Here is a 24,015-nt window from a genome sequence, read left to right as displayed (position 1 = left end):
GAATTGTGATTCAGAGGGATTTACAAGTAAACAAAGAACGAAATTAAAGGAAAACCAAAATAAAATGTCGAAATCATCAAAATCGGGTCCTCCAACTGGGGAAAGTGCCCCCGCGTACGATTATAGCAGTTCCGGGCAGTCCATGGCCATGGTGAGCAAAATGCAGCTAATATGGAGGTCTGAAATATACAAATGCATATTTTTTTAGAGAGCTCCTCCGCCATCTTACGAGGAGAGCCAGCGGAGTGGCGGTGCCGTTGGATACCCGCAACCAGGAGCTGTTCCTTTAAGCAATAATCAATACTACGGGATGATAAGCCACCATCAACAGCAGATGCCTTTTAACGGGCAGCCACAATACGGAATGCATCATGGAACTGGTTTCGGCCTGGCTGGGCCCAGTACATCTGCAGGAGCAGCTGCGTCGCAAGTCCTACACTTGGACTCTCGCGCCGAGGTGAGGACCAATGCCGCCGGATCCGTAGTCATTCCGCCACCGCCGCCTGGTTGCCTGCCAACCCCAGCTCAGTGGGCGGCCATGCAGGGCCAGCCCGTGGTCCTCAAGCAGAAGAAGCGTTCCTTCTTCTAGGATTACTGCAGATCTACCATTCATTCGAATACATAATCCTGTTACTCTCTAAATGTTCTAAAATTAAACGATGCGACTAGATTCGTTTCGTTCTCGCGTATATTTGAAAGTTCCCTAAGCAAACGAACATAGCGCCAGTGAAAGGGATCGGTTGCTGTCCAGTCCACCGGCTCTGATCACTCTACAACAGACTACCGGACGTCGTGGACTACTCGAAGATGTTCTCGAAGTATGTACTATCAAAGGTTTGGACACGCACGAAACCGTCTTCTCCGCCCGAGGCGTAACTCTTGCCGTCCGGATGGAAGGCCAAACTGTTGATGGGTCCAAAATGGCCCTTAAGGCGAGCAAACTCCTCCTCGTAAATCAGGTGGAAGAAGCGCGAGTCAAACTTGCCGGCCTTGGTGGACGTGGTGGTCACCTCCATGGCATCCTGACCGCCGCCCAGCACGACATGATCCAGGATGGGGCTGATGGCCGCCGAGTTTACGGGACGCTCAGTTTTGTAGGCCTTCAGGCACATCAGGGACTCGGAGTCGAACAGCTTGGCGGTGGTATCCTTCGAGGCGGTGACGAACATGGTACCGTCCTTGCTCAGCTGCATGTCGTTGATGCCGGCGGTGTGATCGCTGCCAGAGTCGACCACCTTTTGACCCTTGCGGATGTCCCAGATGGCAATGTTACCGTTGTCGTGCCCTGAAATTAATAGCAGTTATTCTGCGTTTCATCGGGAAATCAGTATTATGCATGCTTACCAGTGATGATTGTCTCATCGAGTGGACCCCACAGCATTGAGGTGATCTTGGACTCTGTCATTGGGATGCGCAGCGTGGGTGTCTGGTCGGCTAGCGTAGAGTCGGCGTTGCGTACATCGATGATGAACAGCTCGCAGCTCTGTCCCATAGCCTTGTCCGTGGAGTAGGCGGCCTGATTGCCCGAGAAGCTGAAGTTGCTTGTACGCACTGACGACTTGGTGGGGATAGAGGCAATGATTGTGCCATACTCGACGTCCCAGATCTTGGTAGTCATGTCACCGGCACCGGTGATCAGCTTTCGGCTCTCCCAGTCTACATCCAGACACCACACCGCACCCTGGTGACCATCGTACGTGCCCAAGCGCTCGCCGTTCAGCGAGTACCACACATTGGGCTTCTGATCCTTGGAGCACGAGAAGAGTAGGTCACCCTCCCGGTTGTATTTGATTTGCGTTATGGAACGCTCGTGGCCCTGGAGCATCAACGGACGCTGTGGAAAAAACGCAACAATGCGAAATATTAGCACAAATAGAAACCGCCTTTTAGGTTATGTTTGGCCGCAACTCCCACAAGGCTTGGGCACATCACAAATCCACGTCATTCTAGCCAAACACTTGGCAAATCTCTTGGGAGCACAGAGGAGTATGTATTCCACAACTATGCACGCACCATTTTTTATTTTATTGTTATTTGTTGCGAGAAAACAATTCTTTTTGCAACAAAAATTCTCCACGCAGCACTACACGCCGAAAAAGAGCTGCCAACCTGTCCAATGCAATAATCCCAAACTTCAACGTGGCGCTGCCAACCCGTCCGTAAGCTTTAACCAAATTTAAAAAATTTTGAATTTATTTCTTTTTGCTATATTTCTACAGCTAAACGTTATACGTAAAAGTAAAATACAACGAATCAACATTTGTTAAGCTAAGCGGCAGCATCTTAGCCAAACCAGCCCTTTTTGTTCAGAGAATTCCACTTGGCGATGTTCACCATTATCGAGGCTACGCATTGATCCTTATCACGATTCTGGCCATAATAATCCACAAACTCTCCGTCCGGGTTGACCAGGTACATGATGATGGTGTGGTCCACGATGTAGTCATTGTCGCTATCGCGCGGTCCGGCGCTAAAGTAAACGCGGAAGGCCTTGCAGACGTTGCGGATCTGATCAACAGTACCCGTGAGCCCCAGGAGTTTGGGGGAGAACTCTTTCACGTACTTGCCTACGATTTCCTTGGAGTCACGCTCTGGGTCCACAGTGATGAATATGGGTTGTACCGCCGGCGTTTGAGGGGATTTTTCTGTGCGAGGTTAGGATTAGGTAGTCTCATTCCAGTATTTTTAATTCTAGAGCCAATACAAACCGATTTCGTCCACCACGGCGGCCATCTTCTCCAGCTCGTCGGGACAAATGTCCGGGCAGTGGGTGAAGCCAAAATAAATTAGCAGCCACTTGCCGAGGAAATCCTCCGACTTGCGTACAGCGCCCTCCGAGTCTACCAGTTCCCACCGGCCGCCAATGGCCGCTTTACCCAGTTGTCGTTTACGTTCCTTCATGCGTGCCTCGTCCTTCTCACTCTTAACGTAGAGCATAAAACCAAGACCTCCAGCTCCCATAGCTCCAATCACGGCCAGACTTCGCCATGATATCGGACCCTTGCCTTTTGTGGGATCTGCGGGTGCAGCAAAGTGACGGACGGCCGGCTGTTGCGCCAAGCGACGACAGCTGCCCAGTAAGCGTTGCAGGGAACGGGACATCCCGGAATTTTGGGCCTTTACGTAAATCTTCTGGAGAATAAAAAATCTCGCCGGTGCCCCTCTTCTTCTTCTGGTGTGTTCGACTGCCAATCACAGGAAAGTCTTGGAAGGCCCTGCCAACTCGAGTTCGAAAACATAGAATTTATTCGGTTCCAGCACGTGCGCGGTTTTTGATTTCTGGTAATTTATTTATTAAAAAAACTAAGAAAAATGTCAAGCCCGGAGCGTGATGAGCCACTACTCTACATGGAGGAGCATCGTGTCAAACAGGACCCGCACGACTATGGCCTGGCAGATGAGGTGTTTACCATGGAACTGTTCAAAAACAAAATGCAAATTGTCATTGTGAAGTTCGTTTGTTATTCTTTGAAAACAAGTTCTGGAGAGGATTAACCATCTTAACCTTCTAGGAACGACGAGGATGGTCTGGAATTCGACTTGATTGGTGTTTACCCCGCCATAGCCAATGCCTTCCGCCGTCTTATGCTGAGCGAAGTGCCCAGCATGGCCATCGAGAAGGTGTACATCTACAACAACACTTCGATCATCCAGGACGAGGTCCTGGCCCATAGAATGGGTCTGCTGCCGCTGCGAGCTGATCCCCGTCTGTTCGCTTACCGCACAGAGGAAAGCCCCGAAGCGGGCACCGAACAGGACACGCTGGAATTCGAACTGAAAGTGAAGTGCAGCCGCCGACGGGACGCCGGAAAGGATCAGACGAACTTTGATGATATTTACAAAAACCACAAGGTCTACTCTGGCCACTTAAAGTGGCTTCCCAAGGGCAAGCAGGCACAGATCTACACCGAAAGCGCCGTGGGCTGCATCCACGAAGACATTCTGATTGCACAGCTGCGACCTGGCCACGAGCTGGATTTGCGATTGGTAGCCGTCAAGGGTATAGGCCGTGATCATGCCAAATTCTCGCCGGTGGCCACGGCCACGTACCGATTGCTGCCGGAAATCAGGCTCAATCGGGAGGTTTCCGGCAAGGATGCCTATCTCCTGCAGAGCTGCTTTTCGCCCGGAGTGATAGGGATCAACGAGAACGAGTGCGCCTACGTGAAAGAAGCGCGTTACGACAGCTGCAGCCGGAATGTGTATCGTTATCCGCAGTTGAAAGATGCCGTAACCTTGGCGAGAGTGCGTGATCACTACATCTTTACGGTGGAGTCCGTGGGTGCGCTGAAGCCGGAAGTTATCTTTCTGGAGGCCGTCAAGGTGCTAAAAAAGAAGTGTCGTGCGTTTATTGACGAAATTGAAGCGGAATAGTTGTTTATTTAGTTATTTAAAGAAATATAAACTTATATGTATGTACATAAGAGAAAAAACGTATTATAAATTAATCTATATGCCTAAGAACTGCGCGTGGCCTCCCGCTTGCGCTTGAGAATCTTCAGGCGGAACTCTGTAAGCACCACCTGTAAGCGCTCCTGGCAGAGCAACGCATCCTCAAGGTCCATGTTATTTAGCTGTAGAGCCAAGCTCTTGCCAAACAGATCGAATTCGCTGATTATAACATCCTCAGACATGTTATCGTCGTTTAGTTCCGGCATCAACTCTTCGTACGCATCCTCGACGTTTTCTACTTCCAAAACATTTTCGTCCATCAGCTCGGCCTCGGCTTCGACAACATATTCTTCCGGCACATTCACCATAGGCTCGTTGCCGAGTAGATCGTCCAGGATGGAGTCGTTCGAGGCGATATCATGCTCCACTACCTCTACGCGTTCAATCCTAGGCTCGCGCTTCACCACCTTGAGTTCCCGCTTCACTTTAACGTTTGACTTGGGTTTGGGCTTCGCCTTCGGCTTGCTACCAGCCCTGGATCTACCTATATGCTGCTGTGCATCGGGATCCCCCTTGATCTTGGCCGCACTTGGCCTGCACATTTGTTTCACTGCATCTGAGTCGCCTTTGATCATGTTCTGCAAGTGAAAATACACACATTTTATAGAAATTCAATTCTAAATGGGAAACATTTCCTGTAGTAAACAAATCAAAGTTTCTCCCTTACCTGCGACAGAAAATCATTGCACCGAGCGCCGTCCTGGTGCTTCCGGGTGATGAGATGCTGTTTGATAGACGCCAGTCGGGCCAGGACACTCACATCGCAGATCCGGCAATGGGCTGAGTATCCGTCATTGGCGGAACCCAGCCAGTTGGCGAACGCGGGAAATTTCTCCCATTCGGGTCGGTACCGTTGGTGGTACAGTCGCTTCACCTTCTTGTCGCTGGAGTCTGGATCGGGCTTGACCTTCTGCATAGTACAGTGCTTGCGTGGAGCAGTTCGTTCTATTGGTGAGTGGAGATCCTTTGAAATGTGAGCGCCAAAGACACTAGTTTTCACTGCTCTTCGATCTAGTAATTATTTTGGATTATTTTGGTATTTGTGATGTGAAAAAAATCTGAAAAACAATGTTGTGTGACTGCAGCTAGATATACCGAGAATACTTACTCTATTTAGTGTGCCCAGCTGCCGCGGAGGTGGAAATACTCCCTCTTTCTAAAAAGATTTTTTAATGATTATACCCGGAGAAGCCGGCGGGCACACTGTTGGAAATAATGACAAAATAGGCGACAAAATATTGGAAAAAGAAACAACTATCTTCGTTTTTTCCTGAAAGTGACACAAACACGTTTTCCGCCCAGCAGTATACGCCGACATGGTTATTCCCAAAGAGATTCTGAGCGACTACAAGGAGCTCTACGAGAAGGCCAACCAACTGGTGGAGGAGGAGAGTCGCAACGACCCGCCAACGGATCCCTTTCGGTCTCACTACAAAGCCCGCGATGTACTGGCCGATTTGAAAAAGCAGCTTGACGACCAACTGGTGTCCGTCCAGGCCAGCGAAGACGATGGCGGACCGGATGACCTCTGCTACCGTTCCCTGCTGGCCTTTGTTTGCCGGGATCTTGGTCGGATTTATGTATACACAGAGGAACAGTTCAAGGGTGAGGAACTCCTTAATCGGTGTTTGGATCTCGTCACGCCGCTGAAACAGCGTCCAGAAGCTATCATTCCCTACATCGGAGCCATTAACGAAGTCAGCATTGTCCTGGCCGCCAAGGAGGAGTACAAAAAAGGCCTGGACCTGCTGCTTTTGGCCGAAAAGAGCTACAAGGAGTTTAAAGACAGTGGATTGGAACCCCTGGCCATACAGGATATCTTCAGTCCACCGGAAGAGGGGCATGAAGCCGCTCCAGCAGGTGTAAAGGAGCTGGAATCTCTCTACACTCTGGTGTGTTTTTATCTGGCGCAGATGTATGGCCACCTGGGAGAGACGGAGAAGTCTGCCAAATGCTGCCATCGCACGCTACACCGCCAGTTGCAGTACAAGTCGTATGATGCCATCGATTTCGCACTGAATACTGCTACCTTGTCGCAATTTTACATCGGAGAGGAGCGATTTGCGGAGGCCCGTCATCACCTGGCAGCCGCAACTCTCATTATGGCCGAGTACGAGACACACATGTTGGAGCCGGAAGGGATGAGTGAACAGCAGCGGCAGGATGTGGCAGAGACCTTCAAGCATAGGTACGCCGATGTGGCTCGTTGTTGGGCTAAGTATGGCTTGCACTTGATGCAGACCTCAAGGGAGCGTCTGTTGCGCGATGAGGACGACAGTGAGGAGGGCAAGCGCCTGGAGAAGGCCATACAAACGCTCCGACTAGCCGAAGCGGAGGAGTCACGGTTTCCCGGTCTGGATCTCACTGCATGTGAGAATCGCATTAGCTGTGACTACTGCCTGACCTTCGACGATGCCAAGCTGGTCTTCCACTTTGTCAACGAGTGGCTGGACATTGCCAAGGACTACTACAAGGCGGAGAACGAGGCCACCGAGTACTGTAAGATAATGCAGGACTACGCCGAGGCGTATGAGCGCATTGCCTTCTTCGAGGAGAATCCAGAGAACCAAGCCAAAATGCAGAAGCGTCGAGCCAAGTACCTGGAGGATCTTCTCGATCTGATCGATCCCATTTTTTACATGAAGATTTGCCGCGAGTGTTGGTATGGTGCAGGCACAGCTCATGCCGCCGTTCTGGATGTCCGTCTCGATGCCATCCGTGCCAAGAGCTCCCCGACGCCGGATGAGATCAAGAAGGTCAACCAGAGCTGCCAGAAAGCTATCAAGCACTTTGAGAGCTTTATCAAATCGTACATGGCCAAGCCGCCGAGCGAGGAGTGGCGTCCTAACATGGATGAGGAGGAGCAACGTCTCATGCTCTATGCCCATTTTCACATTGGACGCATCTACTACAAGCTGATTAGTCCTCATCCTCACCAGCAGCTTCAGCAGCTCACCAATTGCCAAACTTATTACAAGAAGTTTGATGAAGGTTGTGAGCTGCACAAAGAAGCCGCCAAGGCGCTGCAGGCTGAAGTCGGGGTGGTGCGTGAGATGCTGCAGCTGCTGCCACTCAAGATAAACACTGTGAAGGCGAGATTGGGGTAGGATTAGTTGGCACTTTGGACTCATGGAATAGGATGCGTTTTTCTAACGCTTAGTCACATTTTCCATCAGAAGCCTTCTCTTGGTGAAAAATATTGATATAACTTGTTTGGTTAGTTAAAAAAAAAAAACACAAACCTTAAAACATGTAAAATTGTTTGCATTTGCCGAAAGCTTTACACTCCAAATAATTATACAAATAAATTATATTGTTAACGCTAAAAGGGCAAGCCATAGCTGCAGCGCCCTACACATACTACTACCTACTTTTTACTGGCAATCCGTACCGACATCTGCTGCTGCTGACAGCCCTGCTGCTTGTACTGGCGCCGCTTTATCAGGTCCCGTTGAATGCTGCTGGCCAGTTTGCGCACCGGCAACGCCGTAATCCCATCCAGCAAATTGTCCTGGGCATGGTTCAGGCAGCTGGCGATAAGATTGTCCACATCAATGGCGCGGGGATCTACCATGGGTTCACGCTCCAGCACGTCCACGATCATTCGTACGGTCTCGTCCGACTGGAACTCCTCCACGGGCAGCACCTCGATGAGCTCCTTGAACATGTGCCCCACAATAAAGTGGGTACGATTAACCACATCGGCGTCAGCCATTTGAATGTGAGCGCACAGCGAATCCTTGGCGTGATCAAAGATGCCTGAGATTAGCTCCTCCGTGTTCACATCGGAGCGTTCGTAGTCGAAGACGGACACCACCTCGTTAAATAGCTTCCTTAGCTCGTCGGCACTGATGTGGATGAAATACTTCTTGGGCACAATAGTTTGCAGGTGCTCGGTGATGCACTCGGCTATGCGGTCCGTATAGCGGCCCTGGAATGGGATTAGGAGTCAGAAGAACTTTAAAGAAATGTTACGTGCTTTTCTCACCTGGAAGCTGTAGGCAGCCTGGCAAAGGTAAAGAGAGGATCGTTGGGAAAACTTTCGCACATTCTCCGGCGTGGTGTTGCGCCCAAAGAATCGGTTAAAGCTCTTCTGGACGATTGTCTGAACGCGTTCCATGATGAACTCATCGGGCATAGGTGGCAGCAAATACGCATCCACATTGAGGATGGCGGGACAGACCAAAGCGTCGTCATTGGGCAACACTTCGGTGGTTACCTCCGGTGGGACATTAGGATCCAGTTCGTACTCGTTGTTAATCTGCAGCGGCTTAGATTTAAGACGCAGTGCGCAGATTTCCCGCTCCAGACACTATTATGGGGAGAGGATTAGTTAAGGTGGGAACTCATTCAATTCGGTACCCACCTCGATTTGCTGAAGCAAGGAGTTCTCGATACCTCGAAGTTTCTCAATGTCGTAGGTTAAATTAAGCACACTTGGACTGGTCCACTTGGCATAGTTGCGATCCTGAATGTCTAACAGAGTGGAAAGAATATTCTTCTCCTCGCGCAGAACCGTCATTATGTTAAGCTTTTCCGTGTTGTTCTGGGTCTCCATGATCAAGGTCTCCTCGCACCGCGCTAGCTCTTTCTAAAGGATCAAAAATTTCAGTATACCTAAATTTTCATTGAGCGTAGCACCTCTCACCTGCTTCTCCATCAACTCCTTTTCAAGGGCTTTCAGCTCGTCTTCGGCATTGGTTTCCAGTTCAAAGATATAGCGTCGCAAAACCTCCTCCTCCAGCTCATCAAGATTGACAATCAGGCCAAACTTCTTCATCATTGCCTGACGGATCTCCTCCTCCAGGCGTGTGATCTCGAAACGCATGAATTTGATGTCTGTGTTCATGCGTCGCAGGTGAATGAAGTTGATGCGGTGCCAGCGCTTGGTGGCCTTGGTCTCCTCGCTGAGCTGATCCGCCCGACGACGGAGATCCACCAGCATGTCAGCATCGAAGAGTACAGCCTTGGACAGGTCGCGGTAGTCATCACCCTCGTAAAAATGCTGCATTTGGTCCATGCGGACGATAACGCTGATTTTCACCTTGTTGACTTCCTGTTGACGATTGCGCTGGAAAAGCATTAAGAGGAGATTTATTTTTAATTATATTCCCAGGAATCAGTTAATAAAACCTACCCGAAATTTCAAGAGGGCATTTTTCTCCCGCTGGTAGACCTCTTCATGGAACTTCATCTTGATCTGCATCTCGGCGATCTCCTTTCGCTTATTCTCCACATCCCGCTGCAGATCCCGGACATTGCGCTCCAGTTCATGGCGATCGGATCTCATGGAGAAGGCCAGGTCGTAGAGACCTCGATCCAGCCCCGTTGGACAGGTGGTCTCGTCCAACCGAATGGTGGTCATGTCTAGAGAGTCCAGACTCTTGTTGTCCGCTTGTTCGTCCTCGCTGGATGATGATGAAGAGGAGGAGGAGGACTCATCGTCATCGACCTTAGCCACCTTCGGTGGACGCCATTTTTTCTTAAAGATGCGACGCAGGAAATCGAAGAACTTGTGACCCTTCACCGTGCTCATGAAGAGTAGCTGAACGGCGACGATCTGCTCGCCCAGTTTGTCGATGTTTCGGCGCAGGTCGTCCAACTGACGGTTGGTGGCATTGATGACCACCTGCAGATCGTTCCGGGTGTTCATGGCAGTCTTAGCGTTCAGCATCAGTTGCAGCTCGATCTCCTCGCTGTCGCGCAAGATGTACAGCTCCTGGTTGAGGCTGATCAGATACGAGGTCATAAACTCGGCATCCAGCTTGACGTGGAAACGCGTCACCTGCAGCTTGGCCAGCGCTCTGTCAAACTGTTGAACCTCCTCCTCGACCTCCGCCCGGATCGCTGACTGCTCACGCAGCATGTTTCGCACCCACCGGTGTCGCATCTCAACCATTATAGGTGTCGCAACATCCGGGCTCACCTCGAAATAGGCAGGCTCACTGGCAGCCGGCAGCTCCATCAGACTTGCGATCAGATCTGCATTGGACAGGCAGCGTTCCAGCTTAGAGATTTGTAACATTACATAGGCGGAGTACTCGTGCAGTTCGGGAACATTCAGGCCCCTTATATTGAACAGGCTGAGGCTTGACTCCTTTTTGAACTTTGAGGTCTGGGAGGCTATTACCTGTGAAACGAGAATGTATTCTTGTCATTTCAGACTACTTCTTAATCGGGGACACTTACATCATCCACACTCTGCTCCAGGGTGAGAATGTCATCAATTTCCACACCGCAGCCGGGAGTGTAGTGCTCGACCAGATTAAGCTCGGGGAACTCCAGGTCCATGTCTATCTCTTGTATTGGTATCAAGGGCAGGCGATCCGCCTCAGGTAGATAGCTATTTATCACGTCCAAGCGATTTCGTTTGGCGTTGATGAACTGCATCAGATCCTGCTTACGGGAGCGCATCTTTGCCACCGATATGTTGAAGCTGTTCACCATACTATAGTAACGTTCGCGGCATTTGACGATCTCAATGTACTTCTGTGTCAGAGTCTCAGAGGACTTGGGCTCATAGTCGTCGCCAACTTTTAGCTTATAGTCACCCAAGTTGCGCTTGGCCTCCTCGATTTTGGCATCATCATCCGGATGATTGCGATTGGGATCCGGTTTCTGGCGCTCCAGTTTATCCCAGTCAAAGATGCGACGCACTTCGTAAAGTTGACGCTTCCGATAGCGGACCAGGAGACGCATCATCTTCCTGCTGAAGCGTGGCTCGATGCTACGCGGATCCCTGCCAAAGAAAAACGCTTCCGGTGGGGGCTGGCTAGTGAATTCGCTTGACGGCTCGGCTACCACCAGGTCTTGGAGGCTATGGAGATGCCATAAAGAACTATTGTTAGAGATGAATACATAAAGGTTATGAGAGGAATAGGAGTAGTGCAGGGAGTACAGGTTGCTGAGGTACTTAAAGAACTTATCAGGCTTACACTTCCGGTTGTTCTGCCACTCGATCCAACCTGTAAAGGCTGCTTGTTGGGGATTCGGAGAAAAATGTATGTTGTGTAGTCAAGTGTTGATAGCTCAAGTGTCTGATGTCCCAGTTCCCCGACTTACCCCATGTCGTGCTCTTGCTGCAGACGCAGTTCAATGTCACGCTTGATCTGCTCGAACTCCTCGCCCAGCTCTTGCAGGCGAAAAGTGGCCACGCCTGGGACATTAGTACTAACGATGAGATGGTTTAGCTTTAGGAGTACATATTTACATTGTATCAGCTTCACTCACCCCAGTGGGTTCACCGTGAAGGGAACTTCGACTAGCTTTTTAAGGAAGTGATTGTAGAGCTTTTTATGCCCCACCTGGGCAAATTCCAGGTCGTAGGCCAAGTCTTCACGCACGTCATCCAGCTCTGCCTGTAACTCATCCCGAATCTGTTTCTTGATGCGTGGATCCAACAGCAAATCCGTATCCTTGGCCCTTAGTCCTGGCGGCAGATCCTCGTTAATTTTGATGATCTTAAAGTAATCGTTCTGCAGCACTCCGATCTTGGCCAGGACATCACGATCGTGTGCCTCAGCCGCTTCTTGCTGGCGACGCAGCTCTGCATTGATCTTCTCCTGTTCCAGTGATGGTTCGTCTGAATCGACTATATCGGGAACAGCACGGACGTTGGGAGGCAAGGCCATAAGATTATCCCGACGGGGGTTCTTGACAATCCTAGGACCGTGCCAATTGTGTAGGAACATATTGCCATCGTAGCCAACGGTGAGGATGTGCTCGCCATTGTAGCTGGTCTGGATGCTGGGAATGATGCCCTTGAGACCATCGTGCATAGGATAGATGCGGTACTGGGAAAGGTCCCTAAAGTTGTCCGGATTGATGCGGTTGATGCGAAGACGTCCGTTGATTAGGCCAAAAATTAGGTATTGATCTCTGTGGGGGATAGAGAATTAGAATATTGTGTAATCCTACGAAACTGGGGATTTCAAACTCACATAATGCAGTACGAGTGAATCTCGATGTCATCCGCATCCGTAATAATGGTGGAACACGTAGGTTCCGCCGCCTGGAACTCCAGCTCATAGATGTAGCCCGCATCATAGCCAGCCATGGACACCCAGATGGTGTCTCGCACCGTGTAGCGCAGCCAGATGATGGCATTGGGCACAGGAGGTATGAACAGCGGCTCCTCCTCTTCATCGGGCTCTGAGTCGGCCAGGGCCGAATCCATATCGATCTGCAGACCCGGGTTGGCCTTCTTAAGCTTTTCGATCTCGTTCATCTTGCGCTCCCGCTTACGTTCTTTGCGCTTCTTCATTTGTTGCCGTCTGATGTCCCTCCGGATTCGACTCTTCACGGAAGTAAACTTCACGAAGCGCTGACGCGATGACTCCGTAATATTGTAGGATAGGTAGGTCTCCTCCTCGGTGACCTGGGTGCGCACATTGTACTCGTACACCTCGCCGGTTCTGCAGCCCACAAGGACCACGGTGGGTTCCGTCTCATGCCAGTAGAAGCAGTTGGGAATCGCTCTGAACTGCACGAATCCCAAGGGATGAATGTCCACCAACAAGTTATCACCGCGGCCCAACTGGTAGATGAATATGCTCTTGTCGACGCTGCCAGTGAGGAGCAGAGTGCTCGTTCGGTTCACGGTTATCCTGGAAATGGGCGACGTGTGTGCCTTAAAGACTCTCACTCGGGTCATGGTTGGCCGGCTGGGATCGCTCAAATCCAAAAACAATTGCCGCAGAATGCCGTCCTCAAATCCGGCCACCAGTTCGGTACCATTGATCGATATCTGTGTGTCCAGCCACAACACTTCGACGCCTTTTGCCGGGAACTGCTTCTCCAGGATGAGCTTTTCCGCCTCGTAATCATACACCATTATCTTGCCGCTCTCGGACATGCACAGGAAGTGCGGCGACACCGGGGACATCTGGGAGGAGATTACTTTGCCGCCGATGCAGGAGTAGAGCTTTCGGGGCTTCTCAGGTACGTCGTAAGTGTTGATGTCGCAGAACCAAATGCCGCCGTTACCATCCTGGGCGTAGTGCGTAAAGTCCATCTCGTCGTAGAGATGAATCTTTTGCATGCAGCGCAGCTCCACGTCGGCGATCTTAAACTCGTAAATCGGATCGATCTCCACGAACAGATCATCCTCCGGCGGATCCGCCAAGTCCACAGTTTCCCAATACCAGACGCGCACGTAGCCATCCATGCCGACGGTGGTCACCTCCCCGTTCTTCATAGTAATTCGCGTGATGGGCTTGGTGTGGCACGGCTTACGACCCTTGCGGCATATCTCGAACTTGATGAGGCCCGCCTGCCAGAGCAGCATGTTGCCCCAGTCGCAGCCCGAGATCACATTCTCATCGGCCAGCATGTACATGGCGCAGATGTCACTGAAATCCGTCTTGCCAAAGCGCCCCAGATCGCCCTTCAGCTTGAGCCCGGTAAAGGTGTTGGCCATCTTCCAGAATTTGATGTGACTCAGGCCCGACGAGCACAGCAGTATGGGATTGTGCTCCGAGAAGTGTACGAAAAGGATGTCGCTCTGAAAGGACTTGGCTCGCAGCACCACCTCAGCCTTTTCCCAGCGCCAGATGGTGATGATGAAGTCCGGATAGCCGGCCTGTGAGGCGAACAGTTCACCCGTCTTGTTGTAGGATCCGGCCGTAAAGCAAGCTTTCGCTGCATTCAAGAGTTTGATACGAACATCCATCGACGGAAACTCGTAGATGAATACCGTAGGCTGTGGTCCATTCTCCGCTACCGTAAAAAGGCCCTGGAAGTCGGGATGGTCGTTTTTCTAAGGGTCAAAGAATGAGTTTCAAAAGGTAATCCATTAAGGAAAGAAGTCAGGACTACAAACCGTAATGAAGCCTATGCCACAGCCGTACTTGGTCTCCTGAAACGTAATCTCTTGCCGGGAAATGCTAAAAAATTTCAAAAAGTTGCCCGAGGCAAACACCAAGGTATCCTCATCCACCAGAACCAGATTGAAGAGCCTCTTGCAATCGTAGCCGAACGAGTGTTCAATGGTGATGATCTCCGGGATGAACGATTCGTGAAACAAAAGTTCGTTGTCCTCCTCTTCGCCCATCAGCTCAGTATCTCCTTGCGAATCGGCCATGGCTATATCTTTATATATTTTAGTTTTCTTTTAGCTAAGTTTGTGTATTTTATTTATATTTGAAACAAGTGAAAAGGTTTGCTACTGCTTTAGTGTTTGCTTGTTTGTTTGTTGCCAGGACAAGGAACATTGTCATCCCACCAGGTGAGACGTGGAGCATGCGCAAAGACTTGATATACAATTAACTACAATTTATTGGCATTATTCAACAGAAGTTTTAGGACATAAAACTAAATATCTAAGTCCAGCAAGGCCTCATCTTCATCATCGTCGAAAAAAGCTGCCATATCCGACTTGAGAAGAGCTTTTTTGGATTTCTCTTCCACATTATTTTTGGTTTCACTGGGAGCCGGCGATAGAAACTGCCTAATGGTACCCCTATCCGAATGGACAATAAAGGATTTCGCGGGGGAGAAAAATTTCTCGATTTTGTGGGACTTTAAAGTTGGTTTTATCTTAGTAAATAATTTGAAATAAAGCAGAGTAATACTTACTGAAGTGGGCGCCGCTGTGTGCGTGGCTTTTTGAAGATTCTCTGCGAAGATGCCTACCTTACTAAGCACCTCCTGCTTGTTCTTTAGCATATTCCATATAGTATCATCGGCTGTATGAGTGGCCATTAGGTAGCGACATATCACCTCTTTCGTTTGGCCTATGCGATGGGCACGGCTCTCGGCCTGGGCAAGCGTCTGTAACGGTTTCAAAAATTTTAATTTAAAAGAAACTCTCCCCAGTTAACGAGCCACTCAAACTTACACTTGGATTCCAGTCCAGTTCCGCAAACACTATGATCTCGGCGGCTGTAAGAGTAATCCCGGAGTTGCATGCTTTCAAGGAGAGCAGGGCTACCTTGCAGCTACTCTTCTTCTGAAAAGTGTCCACAAAGTCAGCCCTGAGATCACTGCGCGTTTGTCCATCAATCCTTATGTAGTGTACCTTCATCTGAGCGAGACAATCGCTAATGGCATCCATCATTACCCGATGATGGGCAAAAATGATAAATTTCTTATTTTCCTTAAGCAAGGTTTTTACATAGGCACTAAAATTAAGGACAAATTATGAATACCGAACTAAAAGATTTAGGTTTAATTTAAAATAGTTACCAAACGGCTCGAGTCTTTACTTCAGCTGTGCGAGCATAAAAACGCAGGAGAATCTCCTCGGAGGCTTTGCCTTTGCTGGTTTTCAGCTCTCTGTTAAAGGCATCCAAGCTATCCTTGGTCTCCTCATTGGTCCAGACCAAAGACGGATCCAGCACTACAGTTTCCCTAAGAATTTTAGAGGGAAAAATTGATTATACATGTATATTTAACTGCTGCTTTGATAAATACCTGTTCTTCTCAGCTAGCTGCGGCAGTACCTCTGTCTTGGTTCGCCTAAGCATATACTTCAAAGTAAGCATCACCTTGAGCTCCTCCAGGTTTGATTGGCCACTGGCATCCCAGCCAAACGTGGACTGTTTGCCATCACAGTAACGAGTTGCTGAAGTGTAAGAAATTACATATTAAAAAAAATTACCTTACAAATTAAGTCACTTATTTACTTACTAAACTCCATGAAATTCATGAACTTGCTGTCGATTAGCTGCAATTGCGTGAACAATTCCAAGGGTCTGGAGAGAGCCGGTGTACCCGAGAGCAAGACCACACGCTTGGCCTGATCCGTGAGTCTCTTGGCCACCGCCGTGCACTTAGCTTTGCTGTTCTTCAGTGTGTGCGACTCGTCGAAGATTATGAAGCCGTACTTACGCTGTAGCAGCTTGTCCATGTGCTTTTCCATCATGTTGTAGCTGGTGATGAGCACCCGGGCCTCGCCCACATATTGTTGATTGTTGTTAAGCACCTGGATGTAGTGGACCGGCACCTTGGGTAGCAGTTCAACAATGTGCTTGGCCCAGCTGTCCCGCGTCGAGGCCGTAGTGCAGACAAGCAGGGGCCAGTCATCTTTGAAATAATCAGCCACGGCAAGAGCTTGATAGGTCTTGCCCAGACCCATTTCATCACAGATCATAATGCGTCCCTTCTGGGCAATGGCGAAGCTGGGGAAGCCACTAGTAGTGATCATTCTACGAAATTGTACAAGAGAACTCTTACCACACGCCATCCTGCTGGAAGGGCATCAGCTTCTCCGCCAACTTGGGCTCTATGGAGGCCAAGACACTCCGCTCCGAATCCACTGGCGGTTGCTGGCACAAATCCAGCACCTTCTTGGGCACGCCATTCACATGTACGCTTGGCTTAAGGTCAGCTGCATGCAATTGCAGCGCTTGGTAGTCCGTCAGGTCGAAGTTCCAGATGCGGCTGTTGCTGTCGTAGCTTTTGGTGGGCATGTTCTTAAACACGGCAACCAGCTTCTCGTGATAACCGGATGTGTGAGCCGCAAACCGATTTGCGCTGGTCATGTAGAGGTTGCAGGTTATTGAATTCCGAAACACCGGCGCCACTGGCGGCTGCTCCATCTCCGGAGCCAGCGATAGCGTTGGTCTGCTTCTGATGTCCTTGTCGCCGCCATTGGGTCGCTGGTAAGGATGTGCTGCACTGCGGCACAATTCCCGAGCGGAGGTTTGCTTTATTGCCTTCAAGGCGTTCAGAAACGAGGAGCTCTTGTTGTCGCTAGTGGTGGGACCAGTCCTGCTGATCTTCCCCTGCCCTGCTGCTGGCGGCGAGCGGTAGAAGTTCAAGGGAGACTTGACTTGCGGTTGTTTGGGATTTCCATGGCTTCCATTGCGGACTTGTTGCTGCGCTGAACTAGTTGGAGTCGTCGGAGCTGGTCTCCCGCCGTTCGCGTTGGCCAGGAGCTGGGACTTCTTAGCCTGCAGCTTAGACAGCGCAATGCGCTTCTTTTCCGCAATTTCGGACGCACTGCAGGTGGACATACTGCGACCATTTACGACGGAAATTTGGCGGAAAATAAGAAAACAAACAACAAATGAGGAGTCAGTGTGACCAGCCTGGGGGAGATATGTTTATCGGACTGGAGTTGCGCGCGTAGTTCAAGAACATTCAGTATCAAGTGCAAATTGATCAAAAGTATGTTGTATTCCTAAGAAAAAAAGAATAGAGTTTTCATTGCTTTTCAAATAATCGTTTTATTTAATGAAATTAGTAGGAGATGCCAGTGTGGTCGCGAATCCAGTCCAAGTGGTAGGTGACGCGCTGGAAGCCAGCAGGAGCTCCCGACTGGCAGCCGTTGCTGGAGACAAAGTTGCTGACGCCGACCAACTTGTTGCCGTCGTGTGTGACCAGGGGACCACCGGAGTCGCCTCCGCAGATGGACTTGCCGTCGACGGTGCGGGTGCAGATGGTGTTGTCGCCAACGCTGCCGTAGGTCCAGTTGCACTCGTCGTTGTGGACGATCTGCAGGTCAACGCACTGCAGCCAGTCGGGCAGCGGGCTGCCGTCGTAGGTGCCGCCCCATCCGCAGGCCACGGCCCACCATTCGTTGTAGTTGTTGTAGCGGTCGTTGTAGCTGGGCAGCTCCACCTTGTTGACCATGTGCCAGAAGTCCACGTGGGGGATGCGGATCAGGGCAATGTCGGCGTTGGAGTGCTTGATGAAGTTGCCGTTGCCCACGGTGTGAGTGAACTGGGCGTTGGTGCGCCAGGTGGCTCCAAAGTAGACGGTCACGGAGCCGGCGTCTCCGATGCAGTGCTCGGCGGTCAGGACCCAGGTGTTTCCGATGATAGAGCCACCGCACCACCAGCCTCCGCTGAAGCCGAGACCGACGGTGTAGGGAGCCTTGCCCTCGGAGGCGGGGTATCCGTTCGTGATACGACCCTCGATCTTCAGGGTCTTGGGCAGGTCCTTCACGAAGACCTTCTCGTCGAAGGCGGCGGCCGAGGCCACGGCCAGAGCCAGGATAGTTAGGAACACCTTCATGCTGATGTTGATACTGGAGTATGCTACCCAGGGAGCAGTCTTTTATATTCCCTCCATGAGCATGGTTCCCACTATCCGTATCTGGAACGGGAATAAGTTCGTAAATATTCATCGAGACTCCCATAAATCCCGTAAACGATGACAGCGATAAGCACCTAAAGGAACCACTTGACCAAGCTTTCGTCGGCGGAAGAAACTGACTAAAGTCCAAGCAGATAGTTTTTCGGTGTGGTCTGAATTTTATGAATAATTTTATAATTTGTACTTATAAATTAGAATAAGTGGGCTTTACTTTCAATTTTTATACCCTTGCAGGGTATTATAATTTCAGTCAGAAGTTTGCAACGCAGTGAAGGAGGCACCTCCGACTATATAAAGTATATATATTCTTGATCAGGATCAAAGCCGAGTCGATCTAGCCATGTCCGTCTGTCCGTCTGTCCGTCTTTCCGTCTGTCCGTCTGTCCGTTTCTACGCAAACTAATCTCTCAGTTTTGAAGCTATCTGAATGAAACTTTGCAGTTAGTCTTCTATATAGTCTCACTCGTATATATGTAGGAACGGGCCGGATCGGACGACTATATCATATAGGTGCCATACAAACGATCGTTTGATGTAGACGAAAAATGCAAATCTGTGAATGTAAAACTGCAAATATAATATGTATAGGTGAATGAAATGAAAGCAGGTATTACTTCATTGTTTTTTAACACAAATATAATAAATAAAAATAAAAATAAATAAATAAAAATATAATAAATTATATTTATATTGTATGGATTCCTATTCATAGAAGTTCTATCTGCAAGGGTATATAAACTTCGGCGTGTCGAAGTTAGCTTCCTTTCTTGTTTACAATTAATATTTACTGAAAGGAAAAGGGAATGTTAAATGGATTCAAGGAGCCATATATAATAGATATTTTAAGCAAAATGTTTGGGTTTTTCTCCGCCTGTTTTGAATAGTCTTATCAATATTTATGGCAGTGTTTGTCCGTTCTTCATTGGGCGTACACCTTTTTATCTAATCATACCTATAAATCTTTAAACAATTTACAACGATCTCTCGACATGAATGAATTTTCATATTTGTGGTCAACAAATTAAAAATAATACTTGCAAACTAAATAAACATTGCAATAACGACTTTTAGAAATTGTTTATATACCCATTCAAGGTATACATATGTTTTCATATGCAATTATATACATATAACTAGCCCAGACGAAACCTAATTAATAAAACAAAAATGATTGCGAAAACATTTGTATTAATTTTACCCAATTTTTCAAAGAATGGTATTCTAAATTTAGTCAGAAGCTTGTAAAACTGTGAAGGAGTCATTTCCGACCCCATAAAGCATATATATTCTTGATCAGCATCAGCTGAATCGATCCATCTATCTCCGGTTGAAAAAAAAATTTTGAAAATTTTCTCGATTTTAGCAAAATATTAAAATCATTAAAATCATTTTTGCATCATTAAAATTGTCAAAAATCGACACAAATCTTAATATTTTAACATTTTAAATTGAGTATGCAGTTTTATTGCCCTGGTAAAAAACAGAATAGGAAATGTTTCCGAATTGAAATTAATGCATTTTTGGCCAAGTTATGACATTTTTAAAATTTGATTTATAGACAAAATTGTCACATAAAATATGGATAAATATCGACTCAAAGAATTGTACTCTAAGTTTAGTCTGAAGCTTCTAGAAATGTGAAGGACTGTTTCCCTAAAAAACTGAGTATGCAGTTTTGTCGCCAGAATAAAACCTAACATAAGAAAGGTTTCCGAATTAAGTTTAGTAAATTTTTGACTTAGCTATGATTTTTTTAAAATTTGGTTTATAGACGAAATTGGCACATAAAGTATAGATAAATTTCGACCCAAAAACGGTAGTCTAAGTTTAATCAGAAGCTTGAAAAACTGTGAAGGAGTCATTTCCGACCCCATAAAGCATATATATTCTTGATCAGCATCAGCAGCTGAATCGATCCATCCATCTTCGGCTGAAAAAAAATTTTGAAAATTTTCTCTATTTTTGCAAAAAATGATAAGGGGTTACATCATTAAAATTGCCAAAAATCGACACAAATCTTAATTTTTTAACATTTTAAATTGAGTATGCAGTTTTATTGCCCTGGTAAAAAACAGAATAGGAAATGTTTCCGAATTGAAATTAATGCATTTTTGACCAAGTTATGACATTTTTAAAATTTGATTTATAGACAAAATTGTCACATAAAATATGGATAAATATCGACTCAAAGAATGGTACTTTAAGTTTAGTCTGAAGCTTCTAGAAATGTGTATGTAGTTTTGTTGCCATAATAAAAACTAGCATAGAAAAGGTTTCCGAATTGAATTTAGTACATTTTTGACCCCATTTCCGACCCCATAAATCATATAATAAATATAAATCATAAATGATCAGCACCTACAGCTGCATTTGTCAATGTCAGCCTGAAATGATTTTTTTCGATTTTTGCAAAAAAACGATAAGGGGTTACATTGTTAAAATTAAAAAAAATCGACTACATTTTTCATTTTTTAACACTTTAAATTGAGTATGCAGTTTTGTTGCCGTAATAAAAACAAGCATAAAAAGGTTTCCGAATTGAAATTAATGCATATTTGGCTAAGTTTTGGCCGATTTGATTAATTGCAAGAGTGTGAAATCGTTGGCTTCCAGAGGTTGTTTTTGGTATAGAAGTGTTCTCAAAGAGTACACCAGCATCTGGTGTCCCTTAGTAAAGCGATTCTAAAGCAATAATTAATTCAAAACACCATTAATTTTTTGAAGAATTCCATTTATTTAAATAAAGGCCGGACATCGAGCTTAGTAGTAAGCCACGCCGGAGTGGTCACGGATCCAGTCAAGCTGGTTGGTGACGCGAGTGAAGCCGGAGGGCAGGCCGGCGGTGCAGCCGCTGCCGGAAACCCAGGAGGTGACTCCCACCAGGCGACCGCCGTCGTGGAGAACCAGGGGGCCACCAGAGTCACCCGAGCAGGTAGACTTGCCGCCGGAGGTGGACACGCAAAGGATGCCATCGGGCTGGTTTCCGTAGGTGCGGGAGCACTCAGAGTTGCTGATGATCTGCAGGTCGACGCACTCCATCCAGTCGGGCTGGGAGCCGGAGGTGGTCAGTCCCCAACCGCAGGCCACGGCCCACCAACCGTCATACATGTTGTAACGGTCGTTGAAGCTAGGCAGCTCCACCTTGTTGACCAGGTTCCAGAAGTCGACGTGCGGGGTGCGGATCAGGGCGATGTCGTTGCCGTTCTGGTTGGGCCAGTTGCCGTTCTGGATGAAGTTACCGCTGCCCACGGTGTGGGTGAACTGGGCGTTGGTGCGCCAGGAGGCACCGTAGTAGATGGTCACCTGGGCGGCATTGTTGGTGCAGTGAGCAGCAGTCAGCACCCAATCGTGGGCGATGATGGATCCGCCGCACCACCAGCCTCCGTTTCCGCTGAAGCCAAGGCCGACGGTATAGGGGGCCTTGCCCTCGTATGCCGGGTAGCCGTTTACGATGCGGCCATTGATTTTGGTGTTGCCGGACAAGTCCTTGGGATGCACCTGTTCAATGGTCTCCGCGGAGACGGCGGCCAGAGCCAGAGCCAATACGACGAACACTTTCATTGTGATTGAATGTGCCTCCTCCAGGGCTCTAGCCACTTTTATAGCGCTTCCTTATCGGCGTCTGGAGTAGCCCCACTTGGTCTCATCCAATCTGAACGCGTTCATCATTAGCCATAGACGAGAGCCTGCTGATAGCAATGGAAATTAATAGATAGCCTGGGAACATCTAGATAGCTTTTAATTGTTGGTAGAATGTACTCTCAGCCGGGAGCTGGAATACCAAAGGGTGCTGATAACATGGGAAAATCCTAATTTTAAAGAGATAAATTTAGTTATAATGAACTTAAGCCATTGTCTTGGTATTTTCTGTTATAATAACTTTATTTATAATATTTCAGACTCTTAAACAAGAAAGTGAAATGTGATTATTAGTATCTTTGTTGGTTAAATTTTAATGCTGTAAAAAATATGGTAATTGAAAGGATCTCTGGTATTTAGCTTCTCAGCTTGGTTCTGGATGGCAGGAGAGGATTGTTTAAAAACTTGGTAAATGCTTTTAACTAAACTTATGCAGTATAAAATTCTTTAATCCCTATATTCCCCATTATAACATTATCATTACCTCCCATATTTTGTCACGACTTGTTGCCAAATCTTTCTACGCTTCTGTTTAAGAGGTCTTGCGGTTGTGGGTCTCGGCATGAATGGGTGGCTTATCGGGACTTATCAATGGATCTGCTCCAAGAGGCGGCAGTGTGGCCCTAATCTTTTAATGAATGGGTGAAGGTGGGGAAGAGGTGTCAACTCGAGTTGAGTGGCAAGTCATGAGCCGGAAAGTGAGTGGATCTGCCCGATCAGACGCTGAAGGAGTACCCTATGTGGTGGTAGTCAAGCCTATCGCTGAACGAAGGCGTGGAGGAGTGCGAAATTAACTTGATAAGATTGCCTGCCGGCAAGTGGATTGAACTTTCGAGTATCAAGGAAGATCTCCGATATGCCACACAACCGGAGGTATATAAATCAACGCCCGGGATGGAAATGTCCAGTTGAGCTCGCAAACCAATTATCAACATGAAGCTGTTCCTTACTGTCCTGGCCGTGGCCGTTGCCTGCGCCACCGCTCTGCCCCAGAAGGTGAAGCCCCAGCCCCTGAAGGATGCCGTCCAGGGCACCGGATCCGGCTCGATCGAGGGTCGCATCACCAACGGCTACCCAGCCTATGAGGGTAAGGTGCCCTACATCGTCGGTCTGGGCTTCAGCAGCTCTGGTGGCGGTTGGTGGTGCGGTGGCTCCATCATCGGCAACACCTGGGTGGTGACCGCTGCTCATTGCACCCACGGCGCTGAGTCTGTGACCATCTACTACGGTGCCCTGTGGCGCCTGCAGGCCCAGTACACCCACACCGTTGGCAGCGGCAGCTTCCGCCAGCACTCTCACTACAACACGAACAACCTGAACAACGACATCTCTCTGATCAACACCCCCCATGTGGACTTCTGGCACTTGGTCAACAAGGTGGATCTGCCCAGCTCCAACGACCGCTACAACTCCTACGACGGCTGGTGGGCTCTGGCCTCCGGATGGGGCAGGCCCTGCGACAACTGCGGCGTCTCTGACTATCTGAACTGCGTCGACTCTCAGATCATCAGCCGCGATGCCTGCGCCGGCGTCTACGGATCCGATGTGGTCAACGACAACGTCCTCTGCACCTCCACTCCCGATGGCAAGTCCACCTGCTCTGGCGACTCTGGCGGTCCCCTGGTCCTCCACGACGGCGGCAAGCTGGTCGGTGTCACCTCCTTTGTGGCCTCCAGCGGTTGCACCTCGGGCCTGCCCGACGGCTTCACCCGCGTCACCAGCTACCTGGACTGGATTCGCGACCACACCGGCATCTCCTACTAAAATCATTTCGTTTTTGAAATAAATCTATTTGCTTATATTCGGATGTTGTTCTAATGTTCTTTTAAAGTTTAAAGTTATGGAACTATTTCCACTAGAAAGAGTTCATCAGAGGGTTAATGT

General features: G+C 48.5%; 10 protein-coding genes, 1 long non-coding RNA gene and 1 pseudogene across 12 annotated transcripts; 5 read left to right on the top strand and 7 right to left on the bottom strand.

The window, feature by feature from the left end:
• The first annotated feature begins 11 nt into the window (after window positions 1-11).
• Window positions 12-670, top strand: LOC110182338 (uncharacterized). The gene is made up of 2 exons (XM_020950370.2): window positions 12-151; window positions 209-670. The coding sequence occupies exons 1-2, from the start codon at window positions 65-67 to the stop codon at window positions 587-589; spliced, it is 468 nt and encodes a 155-aa protein (XP_020806029.1). The 5' UTR covers window positions 12-64; the 3' UTR covers window positions 590-670.
• On the bottom strand, window positions 671-2,098 carry eIF3i (eukaryotic translation initiation factor 3 subunit i). Its single transcript, XM_020950365.2, has 3 exons — window positions 2,014-2,098; window positions 1,345-1,834; window positions 671-1,285 (listed from the first exon to the last, which is right to left on the bottom strand). Exons 1-3 carry the CDS (start codon window positions 2,014-2,016, stop codon window positions 798-800), a joined length of 981 nt encoding a protein of 326 aa, XP_020806024.1. The 5' UTR covers window positions 2,017-2,098; the 3' UTR covers window positions 671-797.
• On the top strand, window positions 2,041-2,295 carry LOC147644015 (uncharacterized). Its single transcript, XR_015271228.1, has 2 exons — window positions 2,041-2,159; window positions 2,220-2,295. It is a non-coding gene; the product is annotated as an uncharacterized LOC147644015 (long non-coding RNA).
• On the bottom strand, window positions 2,192-3,215 carry Scox (Synthesis of cytochrome c oxidase). Its single transcript, XM_020950369.2, has 2 exons — window positions 2,709-3,215; window positions 2,192-2,645 (listed from the first exon to the last, which is right to left on the bottom strand). Exons 1-2 carry the CDS (start codon window positions 3,100-3,102, stop codon window positions 2,284-2,286), a joined length of 756 nt encoding a protein of 251 aa, XP_020806028.1. The 5' UTR covers window positions 3,103-3,215; the 3' UTR covers window positions 2,192-2,283.
• Window positions 3,192-4,965, top strand: Polr1C (RNA polymerase I and III subunit C). The gene is made up of 2 exons (XM_020950364.2): window positions 3,192-3,452; window positions 3,513-4,965. The coding sequence occupies exons 1-2, from the start codon at window positions 3,313-3,315 to the stop codon at window positions 4,372-4,374; spliced, it is 1,002 nt and encodes a 333-aa protein (XP_020806023.1). The 5' UTR covers window positions 3,192-3,312; the 3' UTR covers window positions 4,375-4,965.
• l(2)05714 (lethal (2) 05714) lies at window positions 4,348-5,650 on the bottom strand. The gene is made up of 3 exons (XM_020950368.2): window positions 5,561-5,650; window positions 5,120-5,510; window positions 4,348-5,030 (listed from the first exon to the last, which is right to left on the bottom strand). The coding sequence occupies exons 2-3, from the start codon at window positions 5,366-5,368 to the stop codon at window positions 4,458-4,460; spliced, it is 822 nt and encodes a 273-aa protein (XP_020806027.2). The 5' UTR covers window positions 5,369-5,510; window positions 5,561-5,650; the 3' UTR covers window positions 4,348-4,457.
• Window positions 5,576-7,812, top strand: LOC110182330 (KIF-binding protein). Its single transcript, XM_020950362.2, has one exon. It carries the CDS (start codon window positions 5,769-5,771, stop codon window positions 7,557-7,559), a length of 1,791 nt encoding a protein of 596 aa, XP_020806021.2. The 5' UTR covers window positions 5,576-5,768; the 3' UTR covers window positions 7,560-7,812.
• Window positions 7,696-14,586, bottom strand: LOC110182328 (cilia- and flagella-associated protein 44). Its single transcript, XM_020950360.2, has 10 exons — window positions 14,273-14,586; window positions 12,393-14,209; window positions 11,683-12,330; window positions 11,515-11,622; window positions 10,642-11,269; window positions 9,590-10,582; window positions 9,101-9,523; window positions 8,819-9,043; window positions 8,441-8,764; window positions 7,696-8,383 (listed from the first exon to the last, which is right to left on the bottom strand). Exons 1-10 carry the CDS (start codon window positions 14,531-14,533, stop codon window positions 7,820-7,822), a joined length of 5,991 nt encoding a protein of 1,996 aa, XP_020806019.2. The 5' UTR covers window positions 14,534-14,586; the 3' UTR covers window positions 7,696-7,819.
• A 124-nt stretch (window positions 14,587-14,710) lies between these two features.
• On the bottom strand, window positions 14,711-17,610 carry Marcal1 (SWI/SNF-related matrix-associated actin-dependent regulator of chromatin subfamily A-like protein 1). The gene is made up of 7 exons (XM_020950361.2): window positions 16,627-17,610; window positions 16,081-16,571; window positions 15,865-16,015; window positions 15,637-15,801; window positions 15,290-15,572; window positions 15,028-15,222; window positions 14,711-14,970 (listed from the first exon to the last, which is right to left on the bottom strand). Exons 1-7 carry the CDS (start codon window positions 17,406-17,408, stop codon window positions 14,764-14,766), a joined length of 2,274 nt encoding a protein of 757 aa, XP_020806020.2. The 5' UTR covers window positions 17,409-17,610; the 3' UTR covers window positions 14,711-14,763.
• On the bottom strand, window positions 17,596-18,446 carry LOC110182357 (serine protease 1 pseudogene; annotated as a pseudogene). The gene has a single exon (XR_015271227.1). The product of XR_015271227.1 is annotated as a serine protease 1 pseudogene (transcript).
• A 2,756-nt stretch (window positions 18,447-21,202) lies between these two features.
• Jon25Bi (Jonah 25Bi) lies at window positions 21,203-22,295 on the bottom strand. Its single transcript, XM_020950406.2, has one exon. It carries the CDS (start codon window positions 22,051-22,053, stop codon window positions 21,253-21,255), a length of 801 nt encoding a protein of 266 aa, XP_020806065.2. The 5' UTR covers window positions 22,054-22,295; the 3' UTR covers window positions 21,203-21,252.
• A 731-nt stretch (window positions 22,296-23,026) lies between these two features.
• Window positions 23,027-23,932, top strand: Jon25Bii (Jonah 25Bii). The gene has a single exon (XM_020950405.2). The coding sequence runs from the start codon at window positions 23,065-23,067 to the stop codon at window positions 23,893-23,895; it is 831 nt and encodes a 276-aa protein (XP_020806064.2). The 5' UTR covers window positions 23,027-23,064; the 3' UTR covers window positions 23,896-23,932.
• The last annotated feature ends 83 nt before the right edge of the window (window positions 23,933-24,015 follow it).

This window comes from Drosophila serrata, unplaced genomic scaffold, assembly GCF_035046125.1.
Source record: "Drosophila serrata isolate PLE 108 unplaced genomic scaffold, ASM3504612v1 contig_240, whole genome shotgun sequence".
In the NCBI taxonomy this organism is placed as follows: Eukaryota; Metazoa; Arthropoda; class Insecta; order Diptera; family Drosophilidae; genus Drosophila; species Drosophila serrata.
The sequence above is the reverse complement of the archived record's forward strand: the minus strand, read 5'-3'. Positions and strand labels throughout refer to the sequence as shown.